The sequence below is a fragment of the Cydia pomonella genome, chromosome 7 (genome assembly GCF_033807575.1).
Source record: "Cydia pomonella isolate Wapato2018A chromosome 7, ilCydPomo1, whole genome shotgun sequence".
Lineage (NCBI taxonomy): Eukaryota > Metazoa > Arthropoda > Insecta > Lepidoptera > Tortricidae > Cydia > Cydia pomonella.
Window position 1 is genome coordinate 18067526 of NC_084709.1, and position 16259 is coordinate 18083784.

Below are 16259 nucleotides of genomic sequence, written 5' to 3' on the forward strand. Positions count from 1 at the left end.
GTAAGGAAAAAAACAGCTATAATATTAAGCAAATAATGTAAATAATAGTGTTAAAATTATTTTTAATTAAATAAGCGCTTAAATGTCATTCCTACCGTAATGTGAATCAGCAATTCAAAATTTGTATCAAATTACTTTGCGCTCTAAAGGATAAACTTAAACTATATAAGTGCACACCGATTTCAAAGAATAAAGAGAGTCTTTGCAAGCAAGCAAAATTATGCTTGTTCTAATTTAACGTAAAACATGCCATCACTTTATTATTAAAGAAAATAGAAAAACATTTTGTTCATTTCCTCTATATATTTTTTTCCACAATAACGTGCCAAAGAAAAGTATACAAACAAATTGAGAAAAACCGCATTATACAATGAACCAACCAACAAATCAATGAACAAACATAATATGAAACAATGAAATACAGTAAATACCTGCAGTATGTTACGGTAATCTGATTGTGACAAAGAGAGGCAGAGATTACCTACAGTAGGTACGGAATTGATGGTCGTTGTTGTCTACGGGACAGCGGGATAAAAACAGTGTCCGTCACTTTCAATCACGCGGTGTTAAAAAGAGACGGTAAGTTTACCACGTGGATAAACTCATCCATGATACGCCCATCGATTTAGGCCTTTATAAACGCGTTCACTCAACCAGCGTTCGGCAAATTAGCTTTCGTTTGAATCAAAGTTATTCAAAACTTTTCATAATTCTTGACAGCTCTTAGATGTGGTATTAGCAATTAAGACTTCGTGAAATTTTTTAGATTCGTGAGGATATCGTCAATTTATAAAATGATTTAGTAGGATTTGATTTTCGGTTCTAATGGATCAAGTAATGGAGGTAAATAAGAAAGAAAAAATTAGGAAGATAGCCTCACATGTTGTAAAGCCATGTACTGATGTGCTATCAGAAAGTTTCCAAAATTTTGAAATTTGCACATAGGGTTTTTTCAATTTCCATAATGAGATTCCCTTGTTTTATATGATATTTTCCCGTAAATTCCTAGAATTCTTCTCAACTTTTCGAAAAATTTCGCCACTTGCACATTTCTAGCCACCTGTGTTAGTGAGGCTACTCATCCATGACGCAAGTCCTGAGCATAATGTTGATGACGCGGTAAGGGTCCGCGTTGGCGGCAGGCCGCCGGTCTTCCAGGTACCCTTTCTTGTCCTCCGCCACCTGGCGAGGGATTCTGATGCTGCAGCTTCGATTGGCGACACCTTGAACAAACATTCGGAGTTACAAATCAACCGCTATTTTAACGTGGAAACACCACGAAACATTATAAATATAATTTTTAATAGTTTTGGAAATATTACTGGTAATATTGGACGCTTATTGGTTATATTTTATATGTAGGTATTTCCAAATGGAAAACTCCGCCATCCGTTCTGGATCGGGGAAAGTGACGTGCTCTTGTGTTAGAGGCCAAGAGTAATTGTGGGTCATCGCACTAGTCAAGTAAGTAAATGGAAAAATACTGGTAATGAGGATATTACCAACGACCCACCTCTGGTTGGGGAGACACATTATTTTGGAGTTCTGAAGCGATTATTTCTAAAAGTATTCGAAACGCTCTTAACCTTAACAATATTTTTAAAGACCAATTGATTTTTTCCTTTGGATAAAAATCCCCTTATAAATATAATTTCCTTATGTAAGTGCTGGGATCGATGGGGCGTTTCAATCAACGGTAGACAGTAATTGACGAGTAAGTTTATTTTCTTAGTGAATTTTAACAGCGTTAGTAACGGTGCACAAAAAAGGCAACACAGCCCGTGTAATGGTACCCACAAGGAAATACAGGAGCAAGGACCCTCAGCACGAATAACACGGGGTTCCGATATTTTCAATACTTAGTACTACAGTGATTGCACGCCGAGCATCATCACGTTGTGAAAATCACCATTCGAAATTCTAACTATCAAATAATTAAAAATCAAATTTAGAACTTAACTATTCTATGAAAGACAAACGCTTACGCGATCAATCTCGATGCCACCGCCATCTAGCGAACGGTTATCGTACTAATGTCTAATACATGCCATCAATCTGTGAAAGACTATCTCGACGCGAGCGCCATATAGCGAGCAATTGGGTTAACTTTCCATATTGGAAATAGTATTATGTTACAGTTTTATTTCATATTTTCATTAAATTTTACCGTATCGTTTCCGGGTAAAAAGGCTTGGAAATACGAACGGGCGGACGAACGGACAGACGGACATGGCGAAACTATAAGGGTTCCGTTTTTGATATTTAATTTTTAACCCTAATTAAGTCCGCCTATTTGTGACGGACAGGTTACTATGAAACCGTGTGAGCATGGCTGTTCATGTTCTTCACTAATTTGTAATAATATATGTACATACGTCTAGGTACATTTTATGGCAATTTTTGTTGTATTATACATTGGAAGTTCAAGTAGGTTGAAAAATAAAATAAAAAAGGCAGTTTTTTTGGTTTTTTCAAGTATTCTTTTTGTTTCTATAACTATAATTTAAATGTATAATTGCTTTGGTTTCATTTAATTCATTTTACCCGTTTACCTAGATTTCAAAAAGGGAATAGTTTCAAACTGCCTGAATCTCAGAATGCCTAACTTTTTTCTCAAATTACTACATTCCCAAAATACCTAAACTTCAAATTGACGTGGTGTCATAATACCTAAATGTCAACTTACCTACATTCATGAGTGCTATTTTCTCCAATATTATCCGTCTTTAGCTCTGGCAGATTGTTAAAAAATATTGTAAATACGACAAAGGTTATAAAAATGCACTTAACACATAATTAATTAAACTTAGTATATTTCAAAAAGAATCCATCAGATTATTCGGTATTTGATGAAACATACTTTTTGACATTTAGGTATTTTGTATACCTGGACGATATGAAAAAAAGTCATTATAATTATGACATTCGGCCATTTTAAGAAGGAAACAATTTGATATTTAGGCATTTTGGGGCTGAGTTGTTATGAAATTTAGAAGATATAAATAAATACAATGGCATTATGATATTTGGATTTGTAATATTTTACTCTTTACAATCAGTTATAGTCGCGTTGGTGTGGTGAAAAAAATTGTGTTTCAATCGGCGGCAAAGTTTGTTTAACCTTGAAACTGTTCATTTTTGAATTTTTGCTTGCTGGGGTGTCCATATTAGCAAGAGGAGTTAAACAACAACTTTTCCCCCTTATAAAACAAATAACTATTATGAACACCTAAGTGACTACCCCAACTTTACAAACATAAGTGTCAGCTAAAATACCTGTTAAATAGCTTTCGATTTACTACTTGATTGCTTTGGATAATACTTTATGTATTTTACTAAGTTCCCTTTGAGCTTTTCTGTTTTAATTAACTAGTGGAAGCTGTTTTGGCTTGTGTTCTATTAATATTAATTCATAGTATGTAAGATTGTTAGCTGTTTGTTTCCCAAATAAATTAATAAATAAATCGTAAAAATGTATTTGAGGATCATATTCTCTTCTTGGAGCAAAATTCCACCTACGGCATATTTTTCTAAGGAGCAAAGTTGCTAATTTCGAAAATTTAAAATATAGTGAAAAAATATTAATTGAGCTCGGATGATCAAGAGCCTATGGTAAGTTGCTAAATATCCATCAGGTATGAGACCTTCTTTCCTGTGGCACAAATAATCCTCTCTCTGGCACAAATAATTTAAACTGAGATTTTATAGACCATTTTTTTCGATGCCGATTATAATTGCTCAGTGGGCAGAATTTAACAAAAGGGGCAAAGTTACACTCTATCTATATCTATACTAGTTCATATTAGGGTAGGTACTTGATTTTGGTTTTATACTGGTTCATCTTTTGGGGTCAAAACGTTCAGAGATAGGAAACCGTGTTCATCTTCTGAGCAAATTGCCCTATTTCCTCATATTATATTTTTTTATAATTATACTGAATTACAATATGAGCATTTGGAATAATTAATTCTAATCTAGATTATATGCTGAATCATATCAATAAATTACAACACATGTAAAAAAACTAGATTTGGGGTAGTCGCTTAACTCTATCTTTTTCACCCTAATCAAGTTGATCTTAAACGACTCCAACCTCTTATCGTTATTCAGTATTTTTATGAAAATAAATAACTGCCAAAGTAGGCCAATTTGCCCAGAAGATGAACAATGTGAATGAGATTATGTAAAAATAAGCGTAAACGAAAGAAAAAAAGGAAAGGAAGAAGGAAGAAGTAAGAAAGGGGAAAGTAGAACTAGTGATTTTTTCGTTTTAGTTTTGGGCTTTACAATAACCGTGTTAGATAAAAAAAGCTTTGTTAATCTTTTGGTTTAAAAAAAACTATCAGCTGATGATTAATTTGAGACGTAAAACTGTTATTTACCTTTTTGCGTAGAATTAACAACGGCATTTGAAGAAAAATAGCTTTCTCAAAAGTTAAACACCGTTCATCTATTTGTTTATAGTATTAGAAACTCCCTACCTCAAAAATTATTCCCCCTAGAACCCGATGTCTGTTCAGAAAATTGGTCCAAGGTCGATAAGTATTCACTGGAATTAATGAAGCAATGATTTCTCATTTCATTACTTCCACTCTATCAGTCACTTGGCAACTTCCTTATTTGTAGTTATTTGTATAGGTACACTAAACTTAATTAAATAAATTTCAACTTAACACAATGTAAACAACAGAAAACTTTTAAGCCTATTACAATGAGAATCCGCAAAATATCGAATAGATTTGTTTGGAAAATTCTATTGAAAGCAAAATTTAAACACCTATTGTTCACGTAAATCGTTATTATTATGAGCATAGGTATATTAATGGCACCAATCATGGGTAATTTAAGAGAAAATTTGGAGTATTTTTGCTATTTCACCGACATTTGTAAAATTTCTACCGCTTTATGCTTTAAAAGTTGAATGTCCAATTCATCCTTTATGTTTTCTATTTCCCAATAGATTTCATGATATACTTAATTTCCAACCAGCGAAAATAAGACTTTTTACACGTGTAGGTATTATTAATCTAGACACGTGTATGGATTATCATTTATCATTCAATCGTTATATTGCTAAACATTTTTTCCGGTGTTTAGAATATTCTAGAGTCGGTCGGACTAAGCCATGAATCTAGTATTACTGGATTAGGCATGAGTGAGAGGGGGGAAATGACCGAACGGGATAGTCTTATGTATCTTTCAGTAGGAGTCGCAGAGAAAGCGCTATTACTGTTTGTCCTTGTCTTGTCACAGTCTATTTATTTTTTGGGTGTGCAAAAAATAATCCGACCAAATTACGTAGGTTGTTTTTGGTATGTTGTCACGAATGTTACATCGTGTTTTTAATTTTGCCGTTTTGAACTTTTACAAACAAGATCGGCTACGTCAGCCACTTGCGAGCACACCAGTGCCAGCAACGGAGTTGATAGCAGTCACCGTGGCCGTATCGGCCGTGGAGTTATTATTAATATGACGTTTATAATGACACGACCGGACTTTGTTCTGTTTATGTCAGTGCAAAGTGAGGTTAGTCGAATTCTAACTTAAAATTTTCGTATGTGTGGTGGTCTGAATGTTACTGTTAAATTCAACTTTAAATTAAAAATACCCAATAATTGTACTTTTTTTTCGGAGCAAAGGAATTTTGTATTAGCTATTATAAGTGGAAACTGTTTTGGCTTATGTTCTAACTTTATCTTGTACCTTATTGCATTATTATGTGCTGTATATTTCCCAAATAAATAAATAAATAAAATCGTTCAAACCTCGACCGTGCCGTGACTGAGTGATAATTTTGGTCAGCATCCTTATAAAACACAGACTTTATGTTAATATTCAAGTTTCTTTTTTACAAGCTTTTATTTAACTTGCCCTGTTAGTATATATGTTTGTTTGGGTCAAGGAAGTCTTGAAAGCTAAATTTACTATCTGGTCTCCGATTAAGCTGCAATTTTGCATACATATGTAAGTCGGGTGACAATGCAATATTATGGTACCATGGAGCTGATCTGAAGATGGAGACAGGAGGTGGCCATGGGAACTCTGTGATAAAACAAGGCAACCTAATTATGTTTGGGGTTTTTAAGAATTTTCTCGATGAGTATTAGTTGCCTGTGGAAGGAAAAGTACAGTCAGCGATAAAAGCTTGTACCAAAATAAAGATTTTTTTTGCCAAAAACTTACTATCATTTTAAAATAATGATCCTCCTTTCTTGATTATTATTGTTGCTCTATTGCAATTATTGAAATCATAATTATTATGAAATAAAAATATTACATTAAGAACAAACACAAATCGCAAATCGGAAGCGCTGGTGGCCTAGCGGTAAGAGCGTGCGACTTGCAATCCAGAGGTCGCGGGTTCAAACCCCGGCTCGTACCAATGAGTTTTTCGGAACTTATGTACGAAATATCATTTGATATTTTACCATTCGCTTTTCGGTGAAGGAAAATATAGTGAGGGAACCGGACTAATCCCAACAAGGCCTAGTTTACCCTCTGGGTTGGAAGGTCAGATGGCAGTCGCTTTCGTAAAAACTAGTGCCTACACCAAATCTTGGGATTAGTTGTCAAGCAGACCCCAGACTCTTATGAGCCGTGGCAAAATGCCGGGAAAACGCGAGGAAGAAGAATGTAAATAATCACACCCAGTCCTTGAAATATGTATAGGTTAGTTTATAGCCAATCAGTATCCAAAATTTGATAACTAGATCATGAAAGAGTATTTCCAACGTGTAACTATTTATGTCTAAACTTCTTATCATAATTATTTATCTGCTTGGAACCAACCCGTTATATATTGGAATTTCTCAGTTCAATAGAGAGTTTCTCTCATTTTTTCTCTATTGAAAAACGAGCTTTGAGTCCTGTTGATGATGGATTTGAATTGCTCACTTCTACAACCTCATATCTCACTTTGCATAGTTTTAAAATTTGAACGGTAAAGCGTAGGGTATACGGTTCTTTTAACAGTGGCAAAAAGTCGGTGAGTAATTATTGGACTCGTAGCTAAGGAATCAACCACCATTGATAATTGAATAGTGAAATGTAGAGCTTTTGATGTCTAACCATTATAAAAGGTATTTTTCAAATTGTGCCACGTCGTCGGAGCGAAACCAATGGAATATCTTGTTAAATGCTTGGTTAATCCTCGTGTCCCACGGATGTTTATTTGCCAGCCCAACTCAAAAACAAGGGTTTAAATGGGTTATTCCCACTAGTTACCACCAAGTTGTTACCAGTGGTAACTACTGGCCTTTTTTTTCCCACCTTTAACCACTGGTACCTTCTGGGAAAATAAAAATCCCACTAGTTACCACCAACTCGGTTTGATGGTAACTACTGGGATTTTTTTTCCCAGTAGTTACCACCAAAATTTGGTTAGCGATCAATACTAATAAAAACAGTCTAAATATAGAGTGCTTTAATCAATAATTAATTAATAGTGGGAGTGCTGGTGGAATTAATAAAGAATAAAGAATATATTTATTTCAAGAATTTGGCATTACAAAAGCAGCAGTACATTGATCCCCACACTAGGCTCAGCCTGTAACGTGGGAATCTCAGAGAAGTATCGAAATGAATTGACTTTTAAATGATGACTCTGAATGATATAAATATTTAATAACATTCATTTTGAATTTATTTGGTTTGATTTTGTGTGATATTTTACGGTCAGTATTTTTCATGCGCTGGTGTGGTGAATTTTTTTGTGTTTCACGCGATGGCAAGATTTGTTTGAATCTTTCGCAACGCAAAATCTTTCGCTTGCTCGGATATCATCAATATAAAAAAACATTGCCCTTGTAAAATAAATAACTATTATAGTTCAAAACTCGAATTGAATTCTTACTTGCACAGTCGACGTCAAAGATATATTTACACTTTTGCACTTTACTCTTTTGTAATAAAACGAAAAATGTTTAAACATATTTTTGACGTAAACTTTACTAGTACTAGGATGAGTGTATGATAAATTAGTTAGTGACAGAAAAGAAAATTCCTATAATTACCTACCTACCTACAATCTTCAAAAACGTTGCATTCCAGAAGACAACGGTAGACAATATCATGGAATGCCCAATAGGCGTGATGACAATCCTATATCGACAAACGCAATTCTTAAAGTAAAAATGTGTTAGCATGATGGACAGCTACAACGAAAAGTAATGTGTTCATTTCCATATATTATTTACATACATGTGCTAACTCACGGCACATGGTACGGATTTTATATCGATGAATAAAATGTTATATTTATTTATACATTGTGCTCATTGAAAATCCTCTATATATGTATGTCGTAACAGAGAGGTTCGATATCATGTCTGATACGGATGCTTCTATAATTTTTGGTTCTAAAATATTTTGTTGCATCACTTCAGTATGCATGCCCCGAGTTAACACACGTATGGTTATTTGGGCAAGACTTACAAAAAATTGTACCTATAAAAAAAATACTAGACCTTGCGTTGCGTATAGTAATATGTTATTTAAAGAGTTCTAGAAAATTAGTAATATGGTTTCTGTATACGTTTATTACTTATTTGTACTATTCGGTCCTAGAAAAAAGTTCTGTTCAAAAAGCTAAATTTTCAGTTTCATAGTAAAATCAAATGTCCGAAATCCAATTTGAAGGCACTAAGGATTTTTTTAACATGAAGGTCTTAGTATACCTCTGTATCTTATTTAATGAAATAATCTATATAAAATGTATTTAAAATTCATGTATTAAGTAGATTTTACCGAAATTACGATAAACGAATGAAAATATTATGTTCAAAGAAATGTCTTCATTTGGATTTCATGTTATACTCAGTGTGGGACTAATAATATCAGTTTAATACCGTTCGAGAAATAAGCCCCTATAATCATTAATATGCAAGTTGTCGACGAGCGTTGTCGTCACCGTTGTGAGCGCCGTTATTTTTAATTTAAATGTGATAATGTAAGCCCAACGTAATAAAATAACTTTACGAGATTAAAAATATTGAAGAATCTATTATTATTATGTATTTCCTTATATTTTTGACATTTTAATTGTACATTTGGGAAATTATATTAGTTTTATATAGGTAAAATATTGACTATCATAAAATACATTGACGTAGCATTTTTGTATTGTAATTAATTGTTATGAAATAAATGAAATCAAATCAAACTGTAAGCTACCGTGTACCAAGCAACAGCTTTCGACATTATGGCATACGAGAAGCAAAAGGAGAGTAGACATTATCTCGATACGTTGACCTCACTTTAGCTTGGTTATTTTGCGATAATACGAGGGATACGTAAAAAGAGAGTCTAGTTACCTGCAGTGAAGTCTTTGATATGAGAGATATTATGTTTCCCAGTGAGCCGCTTGACGTTGTCGGCGCCATTGTTGGCGTCGTACTCGTTAATGTGTACGCCGTGCCGTCGAGACATCTTGTCGATCGCGCGCTCGATCACCCTACAATACAAAATTACGCGATTATGAGGATAGTGGACGACTGCTTTAAGATATACTAAGTCAACATCGGTAAAATTCAGAAATAAACGACGGTCACTTAATATTTCGGGTACCTGTTGATAAATCTTAAGTTTTACCGCCTACCGGTACGGTAACACTAATACCTACTATAATTCGGGCTTTTATAGAGTAACATAATTATAATGTAGGGTCATTAGGACTGAGAAGGTCGGTTCTTTATCATTTGTCACCATGCCTGTCACGTTTTAACAAGTATGTAAGTGCGAAAGTGACGGGCACAGTGACAGGCGGTAAAAATGGAACCATGCTGCCACCGCTGGTGGGTAAACATGACACGGGGGTAAAAATAAGGTATAACCGAAAACTCTAGGTAAAAAAGAAAATTAAATGTATTTTTCAAATAAAGTACTTATTTCTATTTGACAACCGTGTGCAAAATCTCTTTTATTATGAGATTATGTGCGTGGTCACAAAACTCGCCTGTTGTTTACCTGTGTATGTGTCTATATATTATTAAGCCTTATCACTATTATGGGTTACATTGCATGTATGTACGTATATTATATTGTTTTGTAAAACTATTTTTTTATGGAAGAGATTCTGTTGATCATTTTAAGCACCACGCCCGCATAGCCATTTATGCTGGTGACTAGGGTATTATAACCCATACTGTGCAACTTTTCTGTAGAAGTATACAAACTGTTTCTGCTAACAAGCAAATTGAACAGCGTACACCCAATTTGCATCACAGAAGGTGTCAATAATGAAACAGGATGAGTTTTTACGGTGCATCGATGCATTTCAAGAGTTGTGTAGCTGACGCTGGCAGGTACTCGTATCAATTTAAATTGGGTTTCCTTTTTACTTTTACTTTGTCTCTTGTACAGTAAGTGGAACTTAAGTATCCACGTCGCAATACTAGTTGTATCGAAAAGTGGATATGTACCATAATTCTGAAAATTACTTACTAGACGCTTATGTTTTTATCAATTGAGATTTTTCCACGTCACTGAAACTTGATAGATAGTCCCTTCTTTACGGGTCGCAGTTCTAACTTAATGTTACCTATTTTTTTAATAGATAGTTGCTTCTTCGCGGGTCGCAGTTCTAACCTAACATACTTATTGATAGATAGGCGATTCTGTACGGGTCGCAGTTCTAACTCAATCTAGCATACCTTTCTGGGAGCCGTTTATTTGAATACAAATAAATATAACTAGTTATATTACAAATATGTTCTGTAGTATGTGATCATTATGACAGTGTATAATTAGTCGAAATGTAAATATGCCCTTATATGATTATATCAAGAATAACATAATATATGTCGTAGATTCGGTAATGTAATAGTATGTCGTTTATTACGTTAATAAATAAAAGTTATATCTAATTATAATCCCGAAAACCGAATAAGTATATGAGGTTGGTTTAAATTGCTTGTAAGCAAATATTAACTCTGCTACAATCAAAGTTGCACATTGCGGTCAATTGTTATTACGTACTCATTTATAATTTTTATGTTCACATTTCGTGATTTATTTCTCATACGCTATTGATTTTTGTTCAAAACTGATTATTCCAGTTCTTTTTAGAACTTTACTATGGAATTTCATAGGCGGAATGACAGATAATAAGTTTTTGGGAAAATTTTCATTTTTGGTAAAAGCTTTTATCGCTGCCTATACTTTTATTTCCACAGGCAAATAATGCTCATCGAAATAATTCTAACAACCCCAACACACATTAGTTTGCGTTATTTTATCACAGAGTTCCCATGGCCGCCTCCTGTCTCCATCATCAGATCAGCTCCATGACATCATACTATTGCATTGTCATTGTCATCCGATCAGATTTACATAGTATGCAAAATTTTAGCTCAATCAGAAATCGCAAAATGAGTCAAATTTAGCTTCCAAGATTTGACACTTACTAACTTCTTCTTCTTTATTTGCCATGCCCTAACGGACGTCGGCGACCACCTTTGCCATCTCTCTTCTGCTCTTGGCCATTCTTGCCAGTATTCACGTTCGTCCATTTCTTAATATTGTCAAGCCAGATGAACCTCCTTCTTCCCCTTCCCCTCTTGCCATCAATTTTTCCTTCCAATATTAGTTGTAGTATATTATATTTGTCATTTCTGTATATATGTCCAAAATAAGATATTTTCCTTTTTTTCACCGTAACCAAAACCTCCAACTTTTTCTCCATTCTTTTTAGTACTTCCACATTCGTAACTCTATCGGTCCAGGATATTTTTAGCATGCGCCTATATAGCCACATTTCGAATGCGTCTATTTTCTTTTCCATCGCTTTATTCAGAGTCCAAGTTTCGCAGCCGTAGAAGAGCACTGATAGTACATTGCACTTTACAAGTCTCCAACGAAGTCTTAGGTTGATATCCTTATTAGTGTATATAGACTGCATTTTTATAAAGGCGTTTCGCGCAATCTCCACCCTGACACGTATTTCCTGCTCCATGTCCCAGTCCTCGTTCAGCCAGCAGCCCAAATACCTATACTTTTCTACCTTCTCTATTGGTGTATTATCTATTCTTAAAACGTGTGGAGTTGTATTAGATTTGCTTACTACCATAAATTTAGTTTTGCTAATGTTAATTTTCAACTTGTAATGATTTATTTTCGAATTTAAACGGTTTAATAGATGTTGTAATTCTTCAGCACTATTTGCTAGCAGGACGGTGTCGTCTGCATATCTTAAATTATTAATATATTTCGTATTACATTTAATTCCTATATCGACCCCATCAAAGGCTTCTGAGAACTATATTATACACTTACTAACAGGGCAAGTTAAATAAAAGCTTGCAAAAATAAAAATAATAGTTTAGGGGCCGGTATACGACGTTTTCGATTTAGACCTCACTTTGCGCAAACAATTTGTTCAATAAATGTTTAATCATTGCATTAAATTACACGTAAAGGGTCTAGCAGGCTAAGGAAGGAGAACTGGCCCCTCTGACGAATATCGAATTTTTATAATGTCATTTGTTGGCTATCTTATAATATATAACCACCTTAACTTTCAGCCCCCTATCAAGAACCGACACCGAGATATTGTTAAAAACGTCATTTTATGGACACATTTTTCAAAGTCATTTTTTTCCTGTACAATCAAACAAAATCATAGCTACAAAGAATGAGTAGAAGTATAACTCAGATTTTTTTAAATATGTAAATCCCTGAAAAAAAAAGAATAAATTGTCAGAGATTTTTTTGATATCTCTTTTGAACAAGTATTTGTATGGAAAAAATCACATAAACTGCAAATAGTATTAGCTACTACCATGCGAAAAATCAATTCAAAATAATAGGTACAATATACTTAAAAAAAAATTAAATGTCAACGAAATTAAACCGTTTAGTATTTTCTATGGGAGCGCAGCAGCACGTGATTGGTCATTTTTTTTAATAGTTGACTACAACGTATGGCGTTGGGAGCCCATACATGAAAAGTACGCAATCATAGTTTGGTATACGAAATCTTAATTCAACCATTACAGTCGATGAGTAGAAAAAAGTAATTTGTTCCTTCAAAACCCGATTAAAATTAAAAAAGTTTTAAGAGTCGTTTTTACTGATTGGGATTAATTTTCATTATGCTGGTATTCATTTTGCGTCATTTCGAAAACATTTATAGCTTCTGTACAACAATTAATTTTAATGACAATCGTAATCTTTTATTTATGTTAGAGAACTTTAATATTAAAATTTAATTTTACCTATTAATATGAAGCGTTATGCAATCAGTTTAATACCTGAAACTCTTGCAGTGTCTTCATCAATCAAGAAATAATAACAGCTAGACCAGCACTTAGTACCTCTTAGTACATTTTTGCGACTTTGGAGACCGAGATGACGCTTACAGATCAATACCACTGAGGCCTGATTTGTGTTAATGTTATATGTAGGTATCGAGTATTATATAAATAATGTAATCCGTCTTTATCACTATTTCACTCATGTTTTCTTAAGATATCCTAACAATTAACATAAATTTATTTTATTTTAGAGAATAATGATATAATTTTAACAATACAAAAAGTATTACATAAATATATAAATTATATAAATTGACTATACTATCAGATGACGATTTTGACCTGCCCGATCTGGTCGACGAAGAAATGCTACCACAGCAAGCTGTCCCCAAAAGAAGTGCTGTGGATTCAGAGGACTAGCCTGGTATACCAGAGATACGAGTTATAACAATTTCCCTCACTGTACCCACCATCAAAGAGACTTTGAAATAGAGGTGGATTGTCAAAGAAAACTTTGTAGCCATAGTAAATTTACTGCCATCTTTCGACACATGATTTTAACTTTTAGAACGCCAATTTACTTTGATCCTTATTCTTTCACTGATATGTGTTAAATTTGTTAAATATCAAAAAGTGGCGCCACCTAATAGATCAAAGGCCAGAGGTATGGCGGCATTGTTTCGAGCAATGGCGCCACAACCTTTAGCTGATACCCGGTGAGATGGCGCCACTTCTTGATGTTTAACAAATTGAACACATATCAGTGAAAGAATAAGGATCAAAGTCAAATGGCGTTCTAAAAGTTTTAATCATATGGCAGTAAATTTACTGTGGCTACAAAATTTTCTTTGACAATCCACTTCCATTTCAAATTCTCTTTGCTACCGTATATTATATATACAATGATCCGAAGGGCTTTCGAGGTGGAAAACTTTGATATATATATAATATAATTATAAAGGCAACACCTTTTTTTGGTATGATTTCCACGTCTTAAAGTAAGAAAAAAAAAAATTACTTGCGCGAAAAATGTGCACATTTTGTATAATTATAGGTAATTATATTTTTTATTTATTTATACGGGCCGTGGTTAAATTGTCATCGCCGGCCGAGTATCCTGTCGATCAGACTTAACATATCCAAAACTCACAGTATGCCGTCCTCTTCCCTCATATCCTTGGTGGAAAAGTAACAGAAGGTGCCGTTGCCAGGCCAGTCGGGCACGGGCTGGGGGTCGAAGCAGGCCACTGTGCCGTACTCCTCTGCCAGTCGCGCCAAAATGTAACGCGCCATCCATAGGTCGTCGGCCGAGCGGATGCCAGGACTCGGCCCAACCTGTGGTATTATCATCGACAAATAAATAAAAATACTAAAATTGCAGGCGAATAATGGATGGCTTTATCCACGTGACAAAATATGTATCACTTTTTAGCACCACGCAATTAAAAGAGACACGGACACTGTCTTTATCACGCTGGCACGTAGACAAATACGACCATCATATCCGTCCTGGTATCCAGAAGCCAATAATAAATCGATGTGTATCAATTGAACACGAACTCCATGGAATTGTACAGGAACCCCGCTGCGGCTTGTTTCCAATATTCTCGCGCAATTGAGCTAGGTGCACGGCGCTTCCTCAGCTGGAAAACTCGTACAGCTTGAGTGGGTAGAAAGTTGGAGCTACATCGATTAATCCGTTTTGAAGTTTGATTTTCTTGAACTAATATATTCGCACATCTCTTATGTTTGGATAAAAACGTTTAAAGTTTTTACAAAAACCATGTAGATATGAGAAAAGAAACGCCAAATTACCCACAAAAGACCAGAATTTTTACAGCGACCTAAATGAGTATACATACTGCAGTAGTAATAAGAACTCAGAAGTATTAAATAAAGATTACAGCATTTCAAATGTGAATAACGATACCATAAAGCTTGCCAATGGCCATAAAACGCGGCTTAGCTCGTTTGTTCGCGCAAAAGCTCCTACCATCTGTATTTCGATATTGAGCGGTGTAATAAAGAGGTGCCTACATTTACCGTAATTTTTTACAAAATTATTTTTAAATAATATTTGTGTACACATTAATAGGGATTATTATTGCAGTGTTCTGTCGCTAGAGAGCAGCATTATCACATATCGTAAACCATAGCCTATTAATACATACTATGCCTGAAACAGTTTTTTGAGAAGTTTTCACTATGATATTGATGCATCAAGGCGGTTTGTTTACAGAGGCCTACCGCGAAACGCGAAAATTGAAATTTCGTTATCTGCCTCTTTATCGCTCGAATATGCAACAGTGATAGAGAGGCAGATAATGAATCTTCTATTTTCGTGTTTCGCGGTAGGCCCTCCGCATGTGCTAGAGATTTTGATTTATAGCATGTGCAGTAGATTACATACATACAGTACATTTTGAGCATGTGCATGTGATACAGATTTTTGTGTAATATGGCAACACAAAGCTGATTAACGAAATATACAAAACAAAATTACATTCTAACATTGTATCAGTTATGTCCTGTGATATCAATTTCTCTACATATTTTTAGAAATGTTTACTTAATACAACTAGATAGCTTATTCAATTAGTTCACTCTCGCTTTATAAATAGAATTCGTTACTATAAACATAATTAGACATGTTGATTCATATAATTTAACCAAAGTTCGATTTAAAATGAATGCGACAATAAGTGTATATATTATGAATGAATTCAATAAAATGTGACAGTGAGAGAAAACCAGTAAATTTGCAAATTGTACGAATAGAATAATTATCAATTCTTTGCCTTAATTGTCCTTATCTATTCATACAATTTCTATTCTCCAAGCGCAGCATGTATTTTAAACGTAATTTTCGAAAAATCTTTGTTGAAAAATACAGACACTGTGCTTAGTGTGTGCCTATAGTCATTTCATTAACATTGTTATTAAATTTGGACTTCATTATCACGACAAATACCCCCTCTTGTGCACGGCACTTCCCTATTTTCAAAACAT

The 16259-nt window shown here is 34.3% G+C and overlaps 1 protein-coding gene across 1 annotated transcript in view; it reads right to left on the reverse strand.

Moving 5' to 3' along the window:
* Positions 1 to 283: 283 nt before the first annotated feature.
* Positions 284 to 16259, reverse strand: part of LOC133520040 (glutamine synthetase 2 cytoplasmic-like) — a 32197-nt gene continuing 16221 nt past the window's right edge. Inside the window, exons 7-9 of the mRNA XM_061854302.1 lie at positions 14401 to 14585; positions 9312 to 9451; positions 284 to 1223 (exon numbers count right to left, since the gene is read on the reverse strand). Coding sequence (XP_061710286.1) covers positions 1075 to 1223; positions 9312 to 9451; positions 14401 to 14585 — 474 coding nt within the window. The 3' untranslated portion in view covers positions 284 to 1074. The remainder of the gene's footprint in view (positions 1224 to 9311; positions 9452 to 14400; positions 14586 to 16259) is intronic.